This window comes from Molossus molossus, unplaced genomic scaffold, assembly GCF_014108415.1.
Source record: "Molossus molossus isolate mMolMol1 unplaced genomic scaffold, mMolMol1.p scaffold_m16_p_5, whole genome shotgun sequence".
Lineage (NCBI taxonomy): Eukaryota > Metazoa > Chordata > Mammalia > Chiroptera > Molossidae > Molossus > Molossus molossus.
Window position 1 is genome coordinate 54,338,901 of NW_023425388.1, and position 21,068 is coordinate 54,359,968.

Here is a 21,068-nt window from a genome sequence, read left to right on the forward strand (position 1 = left end):
AAATAAAAAAATCTGTATAGATTTATTTTGTTTAAAGTAACACAGAAAAATGAATTTAAAAGTAAAAGATTCATTTGGAATGTGTATTCTATTTTCTCTGTTCTTATTTTTAAAATATTATTTTCTATCAAAAGTGGGGTCTCATAACCAACCCATGTCCATTGTCTCTTACACAATCCTGAAAGTAGTTCACAGTTTGCCTTAAATATAATATTCTGGTTGAATTTCATTTCCACACGAACGCTTTTCAGTTCTATCCCAGTTCTATTTTATTTCCATTAAAGATACTTAATTTTAAAGTTGTCTTTTGTAAAAGCTATGCTCCTATCACAAAGGGAAAAAAAAATGGAACTACAAAACTGAAAATTAAATAGGAAGTTGTGGTCAGGTAAAAAAGAAATAGGGGGTCAATGCTGTAGGGGTCACATACCAAGTGAGCATTTTAACTACAAATTATGCCGCCTGTACAGAGCCTGAAACTCACGGGTCTTGTCCTCAGCAGGGGGAGTATATTTCAAACCTACTAGACTCTCTGATGACAGGCATCTTTCCTGGTGCTCAGCTTCATTGGGAGCAATAGGAGCTAAAGTCCTAGATTCTTCCTTGCAAATTTCCACCTCATGATTAATCTATTATTCTAGAGTCTGTCAAAAATCTGCTATCAATAGTACTCCAGCTTCATGGTTTCAACCATTAAATCAAATCTAGTTAATGGGCTAGAATCACAGACAGGCTTTCATGCCCTCTGCTGGATGTTCAAAGGAAAAGCTACACCTTTAGCAGTGAGAAAAATTCACTTGAAAAAAATGAATGCTCTTTAACATGGGAAGAAAAACATCTAGTCCTGTCAGAATGAAAATCCGAGACACCAGGTTAAATAGAATGTCAACGATTTATTGATGAACAAAGATGTAGGCAAAGATTTACCGAGATGAGATGACAGAATTATTTTTTTAAATGTCATAACTATCCTATATTCCAAATTGGTTCTATTATTATATTGTTTGCAGTAGTTTTCAGTGGACCATAAAGAGCACCTGCTACAGAACTTCCAAGTCTCTGCCTGGAGGTCAGAGCCAAGTGGTGGAAACTGTATTATCATTAAAAATAATACTAAATATGTTGGAGAAATAAACTCAGACCTTGTACAATAATTAACAACATACAATAATCATTCAATAAGTATTTCTTAGGCAATAAATGAAAATATAACCTGTGATATTTGATAAGAGATGTCTGTCAGAAAAGTTTCCATGAAAACAAACTCTTTTTGCTATCCCCATGCTTCCTCCCTGACTCGGATAAATAAACCAAGCAGCCAGAGGCCAAGCATGTGCTTTACACATTTCTAGGTGTTCCTCCAAACCACTCACTGTTCTGTAACTGCAACAGATTTTAACATACATAACTTATAGGATACGAGCAAAAATTCAGAAACATGAATAACAAATAAAATCGCCTGTAGCTCCACCCCTTAAACACATTTATGTTTAACATTTTATTTTTCCGCATAGCATGCTTTCCTGTTTGTTTGCAGTTGCAAGCTACCACTTTGCCAACATGTATTTGTTTAACTTTATATTTCTTTAATTAAAGCAATGCATGTATTTATTTCTAAAAGTAAATTGTACTATGAACCTATTATTTAAAAAAAACAAACACACAAAGCATTTTTTTGCTCTATCTAATCCTACATAACATTTTCTCTAAATCTGATTACTTGAGGCAATTATTTTCAACTCTTGAGCGTTTAGCTTCAGATATTAGTGACCTAATTTCCGAATGATGTACTTTACCATTATTTCTTGATTTTTCTTTTTCTTTTGGGTATAATTAACTGATTTCCCACAATATGAGATTAGGATTTAGCTTTTTAAAAATATATCCTGCTTCCTTTCTTCACACACTCCCTCTCAGCCTAGCTTGGCAATAGGAATAACACCTATTTAAAGCTCAATATTAATTATTTGCATTAGTCATAGTATAACCATTTTTGAGGATTTAATTCAACTTTTCGTTTTTCTCTTTCTGATTTTGGCTCTGGATATATCTGAATCTCTGAGTCATTGTTAAACTATGATAATTTTTATTGACTTCATACTAGGGGAGCGGTGAGATTAAAATGGAGATATTGAGGCAGCGAAAGCTGTAATGCGTACTAGAGTGGAATCCTAAACTTACTTGAGACCACTCTGCGCATTAGTCACTGTCTGTGAGTATTAATGGAGAAACATTAATTTAGTTGTATAGCAGAAAAATGAAACACAGCAGTGATACATTGAGTCCACTAATTTACTACTGAAATGTCTTCCTGACCAAAATTTTCCCTACATTCATTCTGTTGTCTATCTGTCCTTTTTCAGGCTATATTAATTGATCTCACTAAATGAGAAAATTGTTCCTACATTTGATGTCTTGGACTTAAAAATATTTCTAACATTTTCAATTGATGATCCAGATCTAAACGTGGCTTGCTTTCACAAGTTCTTCATATGGAGGAGGAGGGCCTAAAGTGTTGAAACATGGAACAGGACACAGTTCAGGGTGTTGAGTTTGAAGGTGAATTCCAACAGTTGGAGTTACAGCTGCTTCTGCCCCTGGAAAGAGACAGATGGGAATTTGTAATCTTTCTACTCAGCTTAAAACAGATGTACATGAAGTGCCAAGTAAAATAGGACATTTCTTGAGTCACTGGAGCAACAGAAAATTATTTGTATACTTGGGGAAAAAAATGTGCAATCATCTTAGTCACTACAGCAAGAACATTTGCTCTCAGGAGCTGATTACAGTAGTTGCCCCTTATTGGTGGTTTTGCTTTCAGCAGTTTCAATTGTGCAAAGTCAACCATAGTCCAAAAATATTAAATGAAAAATTTCAGAAACAAAGTATTCATAAATTTTAAATTGCATGCTGTTCTGAGTACTGTTTTGAAATCTTGAGCTGTCTTGCTCAGTCCCACCCGGGATGTAAATCATCCCTTTGTCCAGCGTATTCACATGGTACACGCTACCTGCCCGTTGGCCACTTGGTAGCCATTTTGGTTACTGGACTGACTGTCAAGACATTTCATTGCTTCTGTTCAAGTAACTCCTGTTTTACTTATTAATGTTTCCAAAGCCATTCACATAACTTTTATTAGAGTATATTGTTATAATCATTCTATTTTATTGTAATTATTGGTAATCTCTTACAGTGTCTTATTTATAAATTAAACTTTACCATAGCTATATATGCAAAAGGAAAAAAATATGTATATAGTGTATATACTTGGTACTATCCACAGCTTTCAACCTTCACTGGGGGTCTTAAAAAGTATCCCTTGCAGATAAGAGGGGACTACTGTATATCATCATTGACTAACACATCAAGAAGCATTTACAATTTAGCAGCTGAAACTAGAAGAAATGCCATTTTTGTTAGATCAGAAACCAAGATTCCTGTACATAATAATGGAACTTTAGCTAATGCTCCCATCATGGGAAATGCAAATCTCACTAGAAACATTAAAACATTACATCTGACTTTCATTATTTTATATTTACGCTCTGAAAACTGCAACTAATGCAATTAATTACTTTAAAAAAATCTTTATGATGAATAATAAAAATGTTAAGTTTTGAAAAGTTTGCAACTAAAGTATATACACACAAAAAAGTAAGGCACTCTTAAATTTTGAAATCAAAGTTCTTAATTTTTAGATTATGTATTCTGCAAGCCATTAAATATCCAAAACAAGCATTTTCCTCCTCAAACTGATTGCCTCAAGAGACCATGCACTAACTCCAATAGCTCTTTTGGAAATCTTCTATTAGTATTTTCCTGAAAAACCATTTTGGAGTCACAGGAAATCAACAGTAATATTTTATAACCATTTCTTTCTTTATATTCTTTCCTTTTTTTTTTTTCCCAAATGGCTCTTTACCTGTCTGGGAATGATTTAATTCCTTCCTCCCAAGACAATACTAACAACCAGAAATTTATCTTTAAAGAAGAAACTAGGCTTTTAACCTAAACAGTCAAATTCTCTGACTGCTTTTGTATATTAAATTTAATTATGATATAGCCATGCCCATTCCTTTATACATGCCCTCTGCCTGTTTTCTGCATTATAGTGACAGAGGTAAGTCCTTCCACAGAGACTATGGCCTGCAAAGCAAACATATTTCCTATCTGGCCCTCAATAGAAAGAGTTTGCTGACCTCTTCCTTAAAGGATTAACTGTTGATACTGTTGAGGAGGTCCCTTTTACCATGCCACAATTATCAACACAATTTAGCATAGTTGTATGTATTAAGCAATAGCTGCATTACAGGAATCTAGATGTAGATTGCTCAAAATTATTACTTTGGAGACAATACATTTATTCAGATCATGGATTTTTATATATTTATATTTGTTTTATTTTGCATCTCACTAGTTTGCAGAGCAAAGCATAGTAACTCAAATATTAACATAATACGTAAAGGGTCGAGTTATATTTAGAGTATGTCTTACCTCTTGGTTCAGCACTTTTTTGAAGAAATTATTTATTTAAGAATTATCTGCTTCTAAGCTACTACATAATCCTTCTGTTCTGTAGTTTTCTTTCATGTGGTAAATGAATAATGATGATATCTACATCTATAAAAGCAAGGCTAAATGAATGTAAAGTGCTTGAAACAAAGCCTGGCACATAGTAATTCCTCATGAAGAGTTCACTATAATTACTATTACTATAAATATTAGTATTATTAGTTCATATCAAGAACCATACTATGCTAGAAATATGCATATTTTTTTTATTCACAATATTATTTTTTAATTTATCCTGTCTCAATGGTCAAATAATATTTTAATCATTATCACTATTAAGGTTATAACAGAAATTATTAAGTGAAAAATTTGTGGCATTAGAGTCTTTTTCAGTTAAGAAGTTTAGGATGTTAGCCCAGCCAGTGTGGCTCAGTGCTTGAGTGTCCACTCATGGACAAAGAGGTCACCTGCTGGATTCCTGGTCAGGGCACCTGCCCAGGTTGGGGGCTGGATCCCTGGTGGGGAGCATGCAGGAGCCAATCCGTGTGTCTCTCATCGATGTTTTTATCTTTATCTCCCTCTCCCTTCCTCTCTCTCTAAAAAGTCAATAAAACATTTTTTCTGTCTTTTTTTTTTTTTTTTAAAGAAGAAGTTTAGGATGTCATCTAAGTCTGAGGGACTTGATAAAACCGAGTTAACGGTGATGAAGTGTCTTGCCCCAGCACTTCCCTCCGTTGTGGATACTGGTACTGAGCACCACCCACTCTCCAGGCAAACTGCTCGGAGTGTCCAGCACAGAGTCAAGGGCAATCTAACTATCATTCTGCCGGGAGTCCTCACCCGGACTGACTTGACACACTTATTAGCTCAAATGTGTTTCCGTCACTGCCATTATCAATATGGTGCTCCAGGCAACAGGATATCGACAGTTGCCCTCTCTGATAGGAAAGTTTTATTGTTACCTCCTTATAACAGATTTGGCTGTTGTTCTTCCGCTTGCTGTGAAAACCACGAGGCATTCATTTGATGAACCTAACTAAGGCAATGTGTTCGGAGAGCTTTTGTACAATCGAACACATATCAGTTTTCAATTCTTTTCCAATCATGTTTGTGTATAATATCACGTGATTGGAAGGGGAGCAGGCATTATTTTTATCTTTCGACAAATTAAGAATCTGAGAGAACTCGGTTAAAAGGTCCCTGCAAAAATCCTATGGTTTTGACAGAACTGTTGGTGAAGAATTAAGAGTATATTGTTTAATTGTACAAAACCAATACACTCATTGCTGAGTTTTTATAAGCTGATTTCAGATTTCCCACACAATTAAGAATCACTCCAATAAACTTGGCTTGTTTTAATGTGCCCTTTCTAGCTCTTTTTGATCTTTTCCCTTCTCTGTCTCATCCTTTTATATGGGGCTGGTGAAGAATGCCTGAATTTGAGTCACAGTTCTTTCATCTACTACTCGTCTTGCTTAATTTCTAAGTGCCTTTGTTCCATCATCTTAGAAGCTTCTGAATGTTGGTGAACCCCAGATAGAGATACAGGGGAAAATAAATGAAATTGAGGATGTCAAGTGTTAGCACAGAGCATGAACACATGGTAAATCCTCAATAAATATGAGCAGCTACGATGATCACACTCTTCCATCAATGTGTGTCAATACAATACTCTTTCCTTACCTAAAGGAGTCACAGAATATCTACATGGAGAATATAAAGTATAGGGAAGTGACATTTAAGAAGGATTCTGACACAAGGCAGGACCCTGGGTGCAGTAGAGAAAAGGGGAGCAGAGTGTAAGTCCTGCTCTCGTCTGTCTCCCCTGTCCCCCTTCCCCTCCCCGACTTGGAGCACTCACATTTAATCTCTGCTGGGAGACTGGCATTTCTATTTGCCCTGAAATAAGAAAAAGGAAAGATTATCTTTGAAATAGTAGAAGAAATGGGGTCAGGGATATTGGATAGTTGAAAGGCAGCATTATCAGGGAGATCAGCTCTGAGGGAAAGCTGAGCCACAGCGAGCACTCTCAGGAGGGGTGTCTCAGGGATTCTCCCCTCGAGGACTCTCAGGAAGGCGGGGACCTGTTTGCCACTATGTCAGGGCTGAGGGGACCCAGCTCTGATACACATGAAATAGAAAGACAGAGTTCAATGTAGATTTTATAGTAACTTACTATTTTTTGTTAAAAAAAGATGGAGAGAGGATGGCAGAGATCCTTCTCTTAGGCTCTTAAATTCTTTCCTAATAAACACTAGTTTGTTTGTCTTCCTCATGCTCTTCATCCTTCTCTGACCTCCCAAACCCCAGCTTTCTTTGTCTTTATTATCTTTAAATGTCCTACTTTATAAATAAGGCTTTTATTCAGCCCCACAACCTTGTTTTCAATGAAAACTTATTATCGGTCACATTTTCAGTGAAGTATAAAACCACCTGTTTGTAAGAAACTTTAAAACTCCTTTTAATGACTCCTTTGTCATTACTTATTTGTTCAAACACTAATTTAAAAAAATAAACAAAACAGTTAATCTAACAAACCCAAAATGTCTTTATTTTCTTCTTTTTTCCATTAGGTGTATTCTCTATCTAGTCTCTCTGTTGTGTAGTCCTTGGTCTTACAAAGTGAAGAGCATCGATCGCAAACGCTAGAGGTTTGGAATACAAATGGATGTGTGAGAATTTTAATGATTTTTCTCTTCTTCCATCCCCACCTTTCCTAAAAAAATGATACATGTCTTTAAAAAATTACTTTCTGCTGTCCAATATGTATCCTCATTCTCGATTTACACACTTGAGGGGAAAACTAAAACTGGTAGTAAATCTGTGTGCTCTGTTGAATTATTGAAAAGGAGGGATTCCAGGAGCTTCATTAACGTAGGTAAAATAATGAGATTTAAAAAAGAGTTGAAACACTACATTATTTTTACTGGTGCTAGAAAACAAAACTAATCACCTGAATTATACTAGAATTGTTCGTCTCTGAGGGTTGAAAGAGGCGAGCAAGAGGGTCTCAGACTACTTCAAGAAGACATCGTGGCAGCGGACGGGTCCTTTCTGGGACGACGGCAGAGATGCTAATAGAAAACAAGACCAGGTGGGTCGGGCATGGGGCAAGAGTGATGGGGGAAAGGGACAATCTAGCAGATCCTGAGGGTCCAGGAAGAAGAGTTGGGCCTGAAACAGAGCAAAATACAGTGCTTCCAGAAGGCCATTCAAGAAGCAATTTGTTCAAAAACAGAATGATTTTTTCCCCATTAGAAAAAAATGTAAATTGAATTAATCCATTCCAGACCCAGAGATGATTCCCTGTTTTAACCTTTCCGAATTGTCTGTGATTGTCCTTTCCTGAGCACATTCACACCCTAGCATCATCAGCACTCCTGATGGCCTTTCTATGTTTGACAGTTGTGCGAATCATTGATTTCTCCATGATGTACTTAGTAGCCAGATCAGACACAAGAGCACCTCTATCATACTTTATGATTATTTTTTTAAGCTCTATTGTTCTCACAACTTTCCTTTTCTCTTTGCTGCTATTACTAATTTTCTTAGGACCGATGGTGGCATACTGTATATATTTAATAGTAATAAACAGCAACAAAAGCAAAACAAAAACAAAACAAAACAAAACAAAAAAACCTACAATTTCCTGAGATGTTAACAACTCAAGGTTTAGTGGTAAACTGACTTATCCTCTCACATTTCTCTCCTTTGTTTGTCGCCTGAGAGAGTATGACTGATCACACAGCTATCAGCAAGAAAGGGTTGTCACGTTGAGAAGTGAAGTTCGGTTCCACACCTCAGACATTTTCCATCAACATCTTGGTTGACAACTGAATTGTTCGAGATGGGAGACATTTGAGGTTTGAGAACCAAGGTTTGACTGTAACATGATTTTTGGGATTGTATAAAATAAATAGGTTTTAATGTCAGCCCTTAAAATATCTTTACCTTCAAACTATAGGTTCCTTCTCCTCTTACTTTTCATCTTCCCTTTCTCCTCCCCTTTCTTGACTTTCTTCTGGTCTTTCTCCTCTTCTTTCTCTAACAATACCTCCTTTTTCTTCTTACCCTCCATGGAGTATCAGAGAGATTAAGTCTCCCTTATTGGTGCATAAAGAGTTTAATCATATTATGGATTTAGAAACATAGATCCTATGAGAAGGGAAGAAAAACTGAGAAATCTGAGCACCAGATCAGCAGAGAACTGTGAAAAGATATGACTGCTGGCCTAGGAGATGCTGTTAGGTGCAGGATGTTTGGCTGGGATTTCCAAGGACCTTTCCTAGACTAAAATCTCATCAGCCATTCGGATGGGCTAGGCTGGTAAGGTCTTCCCTGAACACCTTTGATGAGGTTCCCAAGCCAAGTGTTTTCCTTTCTTTGATATTTCTAATCAAGATAATTGGCAACCTGAGCCATGTAATATTGTCAGGAACTGCTAGTGAGAGAAAGTTCCTATTTTATGTATTTTAACATCAGTAAAGTTCAGTCCACTCCAACCTCCAATAATCAGTCAAAATTATCCTCTTGGCTCTATTTAGTTGAGGCAGCTTCCGTGGGATCCTAAGAGCTAAATCTCTCAACCACAGGTCAGAAGAACAGAGCTATTTCAACTAATATATTCAGCAAATAGTGATAATAACATAAAATGAGTTCTGAAAATATAAAATAAAGGTCTAGGAGGAACCCAAGGTTAATGGAGAAAATCTAATGTCTCCATTAAAATGAATTAAATGACCCACTGTCTACATTCTGTTTTCAGAAGGGAACAACCTATCATCCCCTTTGTGCTCAAGAGTCATAGGGAGTCCACAAGCCCTATTTTATATTTTAACATGTCACCCGTATCCTCAAGTGAGTTCTTATTTATCCCCATTCTGAGCAGTGGGTATGAGGAAGACTCAGAAGCACGCCCCACAACCTGCAGAGTGGGTGTCTGAAGCCAGCAGGAACCGCACTCAACTGCAAGCTGTGAGCACATCATTTGTGGGGATTATGGAGGTAGAGGCTGTGGTTTGGGCCCTTCCCTCCCTCTTTAACCATACAAAGCTGCCAGTAGTGGTTTCCTCACTTCCCTTTTGGAAAGCAGCTCCTTCTGTGGAAATACCGGGTAGGAAGAACCATTGGCTGGAGAAGTGAAAGCATGGTGGGGTCCAGCGGGGAAAGGAAACCCACATGGGTCTGGGTTTCAGACTACCTAAAGCATTGACTCCCTGGAACGGACTTCCAAAAATTACTAGTTAAGAAGAGGTGACTCGAGAATACCACTTCCTGAACGACTCTTTTACATTTTGTTGCAGAGAAGAGACAAAAATGCCAAGACGCACAACTCTGGCAGCCACACCCACATCGAAGGCCACGTGAGTGACTATTCCCTGCCTGTACAGCCCTCCAGAGCATCCAGGGCACAGGCTGGGAGACGGTCAATGGACGAGACAGCCGAACACCCAACCCAGTGTGGGGGAAGAAAAAAATGAATAGGAAGGGGCATCTGAACCTGTGGGCTCTAAGATGGACATCAATGAACATGAACTTTGTAATACAGCATAGGTTGGGGAGAGTTTAATTGTTCCTTGATCAAAGAAAGATCCAGAGATATGCCAGTGGAATTAAGGGAGAAGGGATAGAATAAAGAAGGGAATGAGGATTCTAGAGCACAATCTCTAAAATTAAAGGATCACAATATGGAAATAGCTGGAGATTCAGGATATGAAGCTGTACTTAGTGAGGGTGGCTAAGCCATGAATGCCCTGCACAAATTTTCTTTGGCTTCCTACCTCTAATTCTGGACAATCTGAAGTATATACCTGACTTACAGCAAAGATCTATGTGGTGCTAAGATCTGGAAACAGCCCAAGTGTCCCTCAGTAGATGAATGGATAAAAAAGCTGTGGTACATATACACAATGGAGTACTATGCAGCTGTAAGAAAGAAAGATCTCTTATCCTTTGAGACTGCATGGAGGGACCTGGAAAGTATCATCCTAAGTGAAACAAGCCAAACAGAGAAAGACAAGTTTCATATGCTCTCACTTATTTGTGGAATATAATGAACATAACAGTCTGAGGAATGGGGTAGTCCCAGAGATGTGGAAGTGGGGTACAGACTGACAATCCCCAGAAGAGGGGGTGGTGGGAGAGAGATAAACCACAGAACTCATATGCATGTATGCATGAACAGTGGACATGGACAACAAACTGGGGACAGGGCAGGGAGGGAGGGGGAGGGGGAATCAGTGGGGGGAAAAGGAGAAACATCTGTAACAAAAATTAATTAATTAAAAAAAAAGAAAAAAAGATCTATGCGGTGCATTTGTTCAGTAGAGTGAGAGAAGTAGATAACATCCTCTAAGAGAAGTAATAGCCACTGTTCCAAGCTAGTATTTAGGAACTAGAGATGATCTCTGAGAAACCCTTGACCTAATGCCTAGAACTTGGTAGATGTGAAATAAATTGTGACTATGTTATTAAAAAAAAAAAAAAATTTCCCCAAGTAGTTTCTTTTCCTGTCCATGATAACTTCAGGATAATATAGAGAATGTAATTCTAATGCCTGCACTCAGTGCTATTAGATGCAGATTTCCGAAGTACCATGTCAGCCTTGACCCCTTCTCTCAGTCATACCTGTTCAAGTAAGTGCAGGCAAATTCAAAAGCATGTATACACACCACCATCCAGGAAGCATGAAAACATTCAATAAATGGGGATATAATCATGGCACATAAATTACTTTAAAAGTATAACAATATAAGTGGGTAACTTACTAAAGTTAAAAAAAAACATTATTTTTTTTAAGATTCCAGGAAGCCTAGAAAAGTCTTCCTTAGAGAAAGAAGAGGGCTAAGAGGACCAGGATGAATTCTCCTCTTTAGAAACTCAAGTAAGTTGAAAGGAACATAATTGTATTTGTTTATTGAATACCTCTAGTTAAATTTAAAAAAAATAGACTAAGGTGACCGTGTTGACATGTGTTTTGTTAGAAGGTCAGTGACCCTATTTCCCTCTGTGTTCAGAAGAAACTAATTTTGATTTTAGGAGAAAGAACTATTTTCATTAGAGGTTTTAATTACCTTTCCTAAAACAACCATTTCTCAAAATGACAATGGTAAATAATGACTTAAAAAAAGTCGATAGTGAATATAATCACTAAACTTCAGAGTAATGAGTTTTGATATTAAAATATTTTAGTTTATGTGTATTCCACTTTGTATTTAGCTGTTCGTTTTTCCAGGACAAGCCCTACACCCGCTATCGGAAATCTTATCTGGTCCATGTTTCTGAAGTGCAGTTGTTAATCTCTACTCAGCACTCAGGCAACTGTAGTACACAGCACACAAAAGTATCACAGCAGACGTTCTGGATGAGGACAAGCCTTGGCATTAATCACTGTAAGACCGCAACGTTCTCAATTACTTCCTACCTAGTGCAGGCAGGACAATAGTAGGAAGGGCATGGTGTGAAGGGTGGGGGAGGGAAGGTAGGATCAGGATGCTGCCAATGTGTCTGGTATATACATATGAGTATTTAACTCCCCTGACAATTCCAAGTTTTCTAAACTGTCCATTGGTAGCTGACAACCTGGAAAATGTGGTGCAATGTTACTGTAGATAAGTAAGGCTCGGTAAATGAGACTATGAACACAGGGTAGTATCGACTGATATCAAAATCTCAGAAATACTTCTCTTTACCTCTCACTCAAAGCAACCAGCCCTGTATATCTCCTCTTTTCTGCTTGTTGACTGACAGCAATGTTTAGGTTCTGTCCCTATACTCAACTATAAATCATTTCCCCGAGACCACGTGTGTTTTCCTTTGGAGGTGTCCTTTCTTCTGAGGTCTCCTCACTTTCCCCCCAGTGCATGCCTTTGAATCTTCAATACACTCTGTCTTGTTGTAAGTCCACAAATCTGCTTTCCAGAGATTCGTGTTTGAATTCTCCCCAAAACCATAAGGTTTCAGAGAGCAAACCCAGAACTGCGCAGACAGCTTACCATAAACAGAGTCCAAGTCTCCAACAGCAAAAACAGCCACGGTGCGTCCTGAGCATCCTGCACTGCATCTCCTGAGCCAGCCCTGAAGGCAGAAGAGCGCTGCCCCGCAGAGCAGAACCGCCAGGACAATGAGCAGCAAGAACCTGATGCCAGAAGAAGCAGGACAGGAGTGAAGGGGAGCGTGCAGGGAACTTCAGAGCTCCTATCACTTCCTGAAAGGGGGCAAGAACTCACAAGACTGGCTGCAAGCAGTCTGACAGGCTGAGTTCCTTAAGCAGCCCCCACAGCACCACTGGCACATTTTCACTGAACCCGGAATGAATGCTGAGCTCAGCGTGGGTTGATCTTGCCAGGTGATCATAACTGTTTTCTCTTTGGAAATTGGAAGGTGGTTCTAAGGAGCAGGGGTCTTGGTCCTTTAATCCATTTAGCCATTATTCCTTTCATGCAGCCATAAATCCATTCATTCCACCAGGATTTAAACAACAGAACAGATTTTAGGTGTTGGGGTTGGGGATTCAAAGGTTGACAAGATAAGACACAGTCTCTGTCTTTGAGGAGCTATCTAAATGAGAAAATTGGTAATGTGTAGTATGGAAAATATGGAAGTCAGCATTTAGGATGTTATAATAACTCAAAATTTCTAAAAGACTAGCTCTTAAAAGAGGCAGTAGTCTTATTTTGAATGGTTTTTAAGGCCAGAACTAAAATCAGTGAAAGAGGCATTTCAAAAGATATCAAGAAAAGGAACAATAATCTAACCTTTAAAGATATTCAACTAGGGAGTAAACTATTATTATTCCTAAAAATAGTTACTTCCCCGTTGTAGAAAGTACTTAAGTAAATGCTCACAACAACTTGAAAGTGATATTTCTATATATATTGATTCACATGGCCTCTATTATTTGCTTACTAGGTATGACTTTGTGGGTCATATCAGTTATTTAGAAAAAGGAGTATGTATATACCATCAAAGGTTTTTATAAACAAAATGAAGATGTCCTTACCAGATATACCAGTCACTTGGGTATTGATTTTTATAGTTTATGCACCTGGTAATAAAGAAAGACCATTAGTGTTGGACCTCTAAATGGCCAAACCTATTCCTTTGGACCATAATATTTGTTCTGACTACACCGGTTTCCCCAACAATCATTTACTCACTTCAAGGCCCCAAACACGATTAAGCAAATGTTTCCCATATACCTACTTCATGCAAAGCCCGAGGATACGTATAAATGGACGCTGTCAGATTCTTAAACAGATAATTGTGTAGTAGTAGGTTTGATGCATTGAGAATACAGTGACTAACTCTTCAGGACTAACACGTCATAGGTATTAGAAGATAACCATTTCACAATTCTGTTGATTCAGAGACCTAGAGTTCTTTAAAATGCAAATTCTCTGGGGAAGGTTATAGTATCTATTAACCTTTGATATTTTGGTAAGCAATAGCAGCCCTGCAATCCTGGTTGGAAAAAAAATTAGGGTAAAAGGAAAATGAATGAGTGTCGCCATACATACCATTTACCAAGGAGTTAGATAGAAGTTCATTTGTTTAGTCAGAATGGTCAAACCATTTGTGTGCCTCAGCACAACTTAATTGTTCCTAAGATAAGTTTTAAAAGATCACACAGAAACAAAGTTCACAGTATGATTTTTAAGAGATTTAACTTCCCAGGTTTAAACACGTGTGCTATTCATTCCAGAGTCCCTCGCTTTGTCAGACATGGTGCTTTGAATGTATGTTTGCTGATGGACTTATTTCATAGCTTGGTAGATGGGCTGCTGTTAAAGTGTTCTGGGATTAAATCGTGGAAAGCTGTTCATCACAGCCTGATAAGCTCCTGCGATGGAGCTGCACTTAATCATGTCTTCTCCAGCCATTGTTAAAATAACACTTGGCACTTTTCAGCTTGAAAGCATTCAAAAATGTCAGCTACTTTATGGCTCCCAGCATAAAGTGTGTCCTGTTCATCACTCTTCTCTTCAGAAGTGACTTTTTAACATATGTGAGTGTCAACTTAAAAATTTTACAAAACTCAGTCATGCAGACAACACGTTTTTTTTGGGTGTTTGTTTGTTTTTACACTTAGAGGGTTTAGCCAAATGCACGGGCACAGATGGCTGGGGAAAAATGAGGACTGAAGTATGACTTTGAAAAGCATACTAAGATAAGTGATAATCAATAAGGAATTTTAAAAATAATTAGTAGGCCCTGGCCGGTTTGGCTCAGCAGTTAAAGCATCGGTCTGTGGTCCAGAGAAACCCAGGTTCGGTTCCCACTAAGGGCACGATGTACCTTGGTTGCAGTTTGTCCCCGGCCCTGGTTGGGTCGTGAGGGAGGTAGCCACTCAATGTGTCCCTTTCACGTCGGTGTTTATCTCTCTCCCTCCCACTCTATCTGAACAAAAAATGGAAATGTCCTCGGGTGAGTATAAAAGAAAAAGAAAATAATAATTAGTGGCACGTCCTTTTAAAGGAATATTATCTATTCATAAAAAGTATAGATTTATTTATTTATTTTTTTGGTATGTGCCCCTAGTGGAAACTGAACCCGGGACTCTCTGGTCTGCAGGCCGATGCTCCAACTGCTGAGCCAAACCGGCCAAGGTGTAGATTTATTTTTATATGAAAGCCTTGATAAGTATAACAATATAGAGCATTAATTTCTACTCGGTGTATATTTTCTTTTATACAAATACAATGATTCCACTAAATAAGTATTATATAGTTTTATTTATATATATAATTATTTAAAATATTTGCTTTTCTTGAAGATGGTGTTATGAGGCACTTGATCTTTTCAATATTTCTATATTGTTTATAGTTTTGAAATGTACACATATCACTTTCATAGTGATAAAAATTTTAAATATATTAAAAACATAAAACCTTAAAAATGTAGTATCCCACTTTAGAGATGGATGTAGGGAACTTCTTGATGACTTAACCAAGGTTCTTGTTTTTGAGTCTTAAAATCTGAGCTCATGACCAGGAGTGTGGATTGTTTCATTTCCCTCCATATATAAATCTCTACTTCTCTTCTTTACATTTAAAAATAGACCATAGACTTATTATGAGGTCAGTTCTAAATTTAACTACTTGTTTTGTTTTCTAGCTTTAATTTTTGAGCCACTCAATATATTTTTACAGTGCTAACAATCATGCAAACTCTCGTACTTCATTTTCTCTTTCTGACCCTGTGCACCTAGCGGCGGATTTTCTGATATGCAACAAAATGGTCAAGAAGTAGTTAACTTGAGGGATTAAGCAAAGACAAAAACAGAAAGACTTATGGACACAGACAATAGTACAGTGATTGCCAAAGGGTTGGGGGTTGATGCTGAGAGGGAGGATAAATGGTGATGGAAGGAGACCTGACTTGGGGTGATGAACAAGCAATACAATATACAGATGATCTATATAGAATTGTATGCCTGAAACCTGTATGACTTTTTTTAACAAATGTCATCTCAATAAATTAAGAAAAGAAAGTAGTTAGCTGGAGAAATGCAAAATGATCATGTAGTTTAGGAATTGCAGGCACCTTTGAGATCATTTATTTTCCCCTTAGGATTTTACACACTCTACCACTGAGACCCAGAGTTGGGAAGTAAGTGGGGAGGTTACCAGCTGCCCAGAGAACTTAAATTAAAATATGAGTCTTCTAACCCTGTGTATTTTCCTCCCCACCATTATTTCCATGTCTTTAAGTTCAATTTTCAAACAGAAATTCCTCACGTATGTGGGTGTATCTGCATGTGGGCGGACAGGTCTGGAGACAGAGGAGGGGTGTTTGGTTCCTAAGACCATTGGAAATATGTGTTTTCCGATGGTCTTAGGCGACCCCTGTGAAAGGGCCGTTGAACCCCAAGTTGAGAACGCTGACTTAGAGATTTGGATATGCTTGGTGAAATGGGGAAATGATGCCAAAAAGGGGGGGGGGGATCCAGGAATAGGATGAATTGAGCATATGTTCCAGGCAGACAGTTCCAGTATCAGTTCCACTACCTCTCTAGTAGTTTCTGTTGAAGGAGGTCATTTTTATCCCTACCGGAATGACTACTGACCTATTTTACTTGGATGCTGTGAAGATGATTTCTGTTCTGCAGGGGTGGTTAGAGCAGTTCATCTTTATTACTCTTCTCAGTGCTGAGGCTCTGCGGACCCAAGGTGAACTATAAACTCATTACTTTGATCAATTTAAGAACATATCCTAGTCATTAAGTGGTACGTGACTATGAAGGGAACCAAATTTTGCCTTTTGGGATACTGATTTTAAGCTACTTATTAGGAAACAAAAGACTCAGAAAGAACCTTTTACCCTCCGTCTTCCTGTCTAAGAGATTCAGATGGAAAGGCCTAGTCAAGGAAGGGGATGTAGAATGTTAGCCTTAGTTTAATTTAAATTAAGTAAGACAAATAGGAGGCTTCAGTCAAAGGCCAGTTAGCTGGATACTCTGTGTCCCCTTGTCTCTGAGGAGCCTAGCAAATGTTTCCCTGCCTTGTATGTCCCACTCTTCCTCAATTACCTGTGAGTGGTCCGGTCTCATTTTTGAAATCTAAGATCCAGTCCCCTTCTTTCTCCTTTCTCCAAAATGACATATATACCCAATTTTGCCCCACTGTATTTGGAACTTTTATGCTTATGTGAATTCCCCATAGAAATGCATTAAAATTTTGTTTTTTTCCCCTGTTAATCTCGCTCTCTTAATTTAATTACTATCCCGACTAGAAAATCTTAGAAGGTGGGAAGAAAAGTATCATATATATTTTTAGTCCCCACAGCTGTATATCAAAAGCACTTTGAAGTGTACACAATACAGGTGAGAACTTTCATTAGTTTTCTTATATTTGAAACTGATTTCTTCCATCATTGATGGAAGCTACCTTCCATCATTGATGAGGTTTATGGGTGTGGATGCAGCCATAGATGATGTAATAATGCATGAATGTAAAGAACCCTTGAAACTTCAATGGTGGAGATAGCTGTGAGCAAAAATACCTACAAATCAACTAGGCCCCTTATTTATTTAACAAAGCTGATCATAATAAAAGTGCATTTATTTTCTGCTTTTAGAAGAATTTAGCCACTTGCATTTAAAACAATTTTCTTTTTCTTGCATGGTTATACTGGTCATTTGAAACTCATTTGGGGTTTCTTAAATGACTTGAGCCTTTTTTTTTTATTCTTTGAATTTTGAAAACGCCTCTTGCTATTTACTTACATTTCAGTGTCTTCACACGGTGGGTCTGAGAGCACCAACTGAAACACATGTTTAGAACAATAAAATCCAAACATCTCATCAGTCTAATCCTTTAATACAATAACACCTAGAAGCAACGTGGGTTTATATAATTTTGTTTGTGTTTTTTAAGTAAAGCCTCATAGAAGACTATTGTTGGGTGCACAGAATTTTAATTGAAAAAAACAAACAAAACAATCTCTGTGTAGATTTTCCAGCTCAGCAGTGACAGGAGATATATATTGTAAGCCAGATTCTTATCCTACATACCATTATAGATGGATGTAAAAATGCTTTTTGTTTTTTCTATGGGCAGATTTTGCTTCCTGTAAGGAGCTTTTGTGCACCTTGCGTTTCTTCTTTGCTTTTATATTTTAGCTAGAGGAAGGAGGTTAATTAGTTGTATTATTTTCACACAAAGAAAACAAGTTCTCCACATGAAAACGGAAGTCCATTCCATTAGCATTCATGGGTATTAAATATATGTGTGAAGGAATGACTTTAACCGGCTCTAAGGTTAAGGTCTATTTAAGAGCACATGGCATTCCTGTTGAGATTTACATTTCTCTCTTTGTCAAAGAAGAGGGAAAAAGCAATCATTCTGATGGCTTTGCTTTGAAAGACCCAAACCATAAGCAATCAACACAATTATCTTAGTTCTGGGTGCTGAGCCTCACAGGTTACAATAATTCACATCACAGAGGAAAGAAAGTCCTCTTTTCTAGAGGTTTGTTTGTTTATCCTTTGACATGAGACTCCTTCTGTGTACAATAAGAAAATCTTTAAATGTCATTTATATATAGTCCTAACTACGGGTTGGTGAAGTTAGTGGAGTATATACTTTCCTGGTCTATAACACAGAAATATAAAGCCAAGTAATTAGTTACAAAATTTTAAATGATACACGTGGGGATTTTGTGAGATATGCCATTTTTTTCTCCTTAATCTCAAACACAAACACATCTTTATCCACACGTTATATTTACTCCACCATCTTTATCTGGTCGAAGACATTTGTGGAGTTGCAGATGGAGGCCATGCACTGGCCGTCAGAGAGCATGGTAATGAACAATTCATAAGCACAGCACATGAGTTGCACTCTCTTCTGCTAGAAGGCTGCAAATAGATTTGGATACTAACTGAGAGGAAAATGAACATTCAAATTTTGTCCATAAAGAGAGTTTATGTATAAATAATGCATAGATGAAATCATTTGGGATCCAGTTGAACAGATAAACAAATCAAGCCAACATTTCACTTTCCAGTCATTTTCTAATCTTCTGGTGAGCTCTCTCCTAGCAAGGAGTGAGTACTCAGTATTACGTATTAACACCTCGCTGCCAGTTCAGTGGTCAGACTTCCTGTTATCAGGAAATGGGGAGCGAAGTCTATATAATTCAGACCTACATCTTTCCGATACATTGCATTCAAGTAACACAGATACAGAGTTGTAGGTATTAGTCTAAGTGAGATGTTAGAGCAGAGGAAACAAAATAAACTCTAACATGATTCTGTCTACATTGTTCAGCAATGGAAAACTACCACCATCCAGTGTGGCTGCAGGCAAGAGTAAGCAAACATGTCTTAAATTAACCCTGTCATAGCATTTTGCTGTGTCAATGGCATTTTTTTTTTATTAATAAAAAATTTACAGCATAGCAAAGTTAAGCAAAAATTACATTGCATCATATTACTTCAATAGCAACAGAACTAAATAAAGAAGAAATAAGACTAATCTCATGGACCATTTTGCTTTCTATGTCTTTGACCAATACATATAAGTAGTCGTAAGATTCTGGTAGCACTTCCTTAAAGGAAATCTTTAAAATGTATGGGTGAAGTTACCCAAAGAACAAATCAAAAACCAATCAGGTCCTTAGAGTACCTCCGAAAATCTTTTCCGGAAAGAGAGATGGTTACCTGGAATAGTGGCAAACACAAGGTTCCTGTTTTGGAGATCACTGAAGTGAAACTAAAAGATCTGGATCTTGACATACTTAAAGAACAAGCTGCTCAAAGATAGTGGTTTGCTGTCTGTGTTTATTTCCCTCTTTCTCAGAACTTGTTAGCTTCTCTATAAATTATGCTTCCTCCCAGAGCACTCATTAATGATGGCTCCTTGTGACTGGTAAAGAGCATGCTGGGGGCAGGAATGTTGGGTGCATGCTCACAGGTACTGGGAGTTCAAGGAATTTCAGGTTAAGGTCAGAACCTTGATACTGTTTGTCAAGCCCTTAAAAGCAAAGGTTATACATGCTGATCTGCAACACTAACTGGCTGCTTAAGTAACTGACGATATTCAAGCGCATGTTTTATTCCAGGGTATTTCTGGGTTTATATAGAACCTCTTTTGTACTTGGAACATTTGTTTGTTTTGTTTTGTTTTCCCTTTGTTGGTCCTTTTTGCTCTTTTTTTCCTACACATCATTTTCAGGCCCAGATCTAACCTAACCTTGGGCATAAAGCTTTTCCTGCTTCACTATGATCACACCCTACTTTTAAACAGGTTCTATTTCAGTGTTTGTTTTAATAAAACAAGTCCAACAGAGCTGCCAACAAAAATGTTTGCCAAAATCCTTAGGGAAATTCTGAAAAAGAGCAATGGAGAGACAAAGAAATTTACAAAAGTTGGTACGGATGCACATAAACAACAAGATAAATGTGCCAGAATAAAGCTCAGAAGTAAATGAAAATAAACAGAGATTCATTTTTTGCTGCCATTTCCCACCAGAGCAGAATAGATGTTATTTAGGGAACGATGAACAACTGAGTGGTTAGACAGGGAGAATGTTAAAATGCCTAACCTCATTCATAATTGGAGGAATATAACTTACAATTATAATTCCATTGGCAAGTTTAAAAAATTGATAATATGGTGAGAGGAGGTAGATATGGGGAGACAAGCCTTCCAATACATGGTTGGGAAAACTCTATAGCTTCACTGGAAGGCAATTAGGCACCTGAATATACCCTGTGGCCACGAATACTCCTTTCAGGAACGTACCTTACATATATTACTACATGTGGCACAAATAATTATAAGCAATGATGTTCACTGAAGCATTATCGGTAATAACAAAATATTGGAAACAGTCTCCATCAAAATGTAACTGGTTAAATACAAAATGATGATATTCACTCAGCAGACTACTAGGCAGCTGTTTAAAAAGGTGACGGAACATTACAGATGCTGTTGTGAAAAGGCTTCCATGAGTTATTAATTAAAAGAAATAAACAGAAGAACATTGTGTTCTATAATCATGCTACCTTTTATGCAATAAATAAATATAGCTATCGTGTTTTTCACCTTATA

General features: G+C 37.5%; 1 protein-coding gene across 1 annotated transcript; it reads right to left on the reverse strand.

Moving 5' to 3' along the window:
* Window positions 1-2,460: 2,460 nt before the first annotated feature.
* Window positions 2,461-19,750, reverse strand: TMEM207 (transmembrane protein 207). The gene is made up of 5 exons (XM_036242276.1): window positions 19,676-19,750; window positions 17,738-17,775; window positions 13,514-13,558; window positions 12,507-12,649; window positions 2,461-2,597 (listed from the first exon to the last, which is right to left on the reverse strand). Exons 1-5 carry the CDS (start codon window positions 19,748-19,750, stop codon window positions 2,461-2,463), a joined length of 438 nt encoding a protein of 145 aa, XP_036098169.1.
* Between the last annotated feature and the right edge of the window lie 1,318 nt (window positions 19,751-21,068).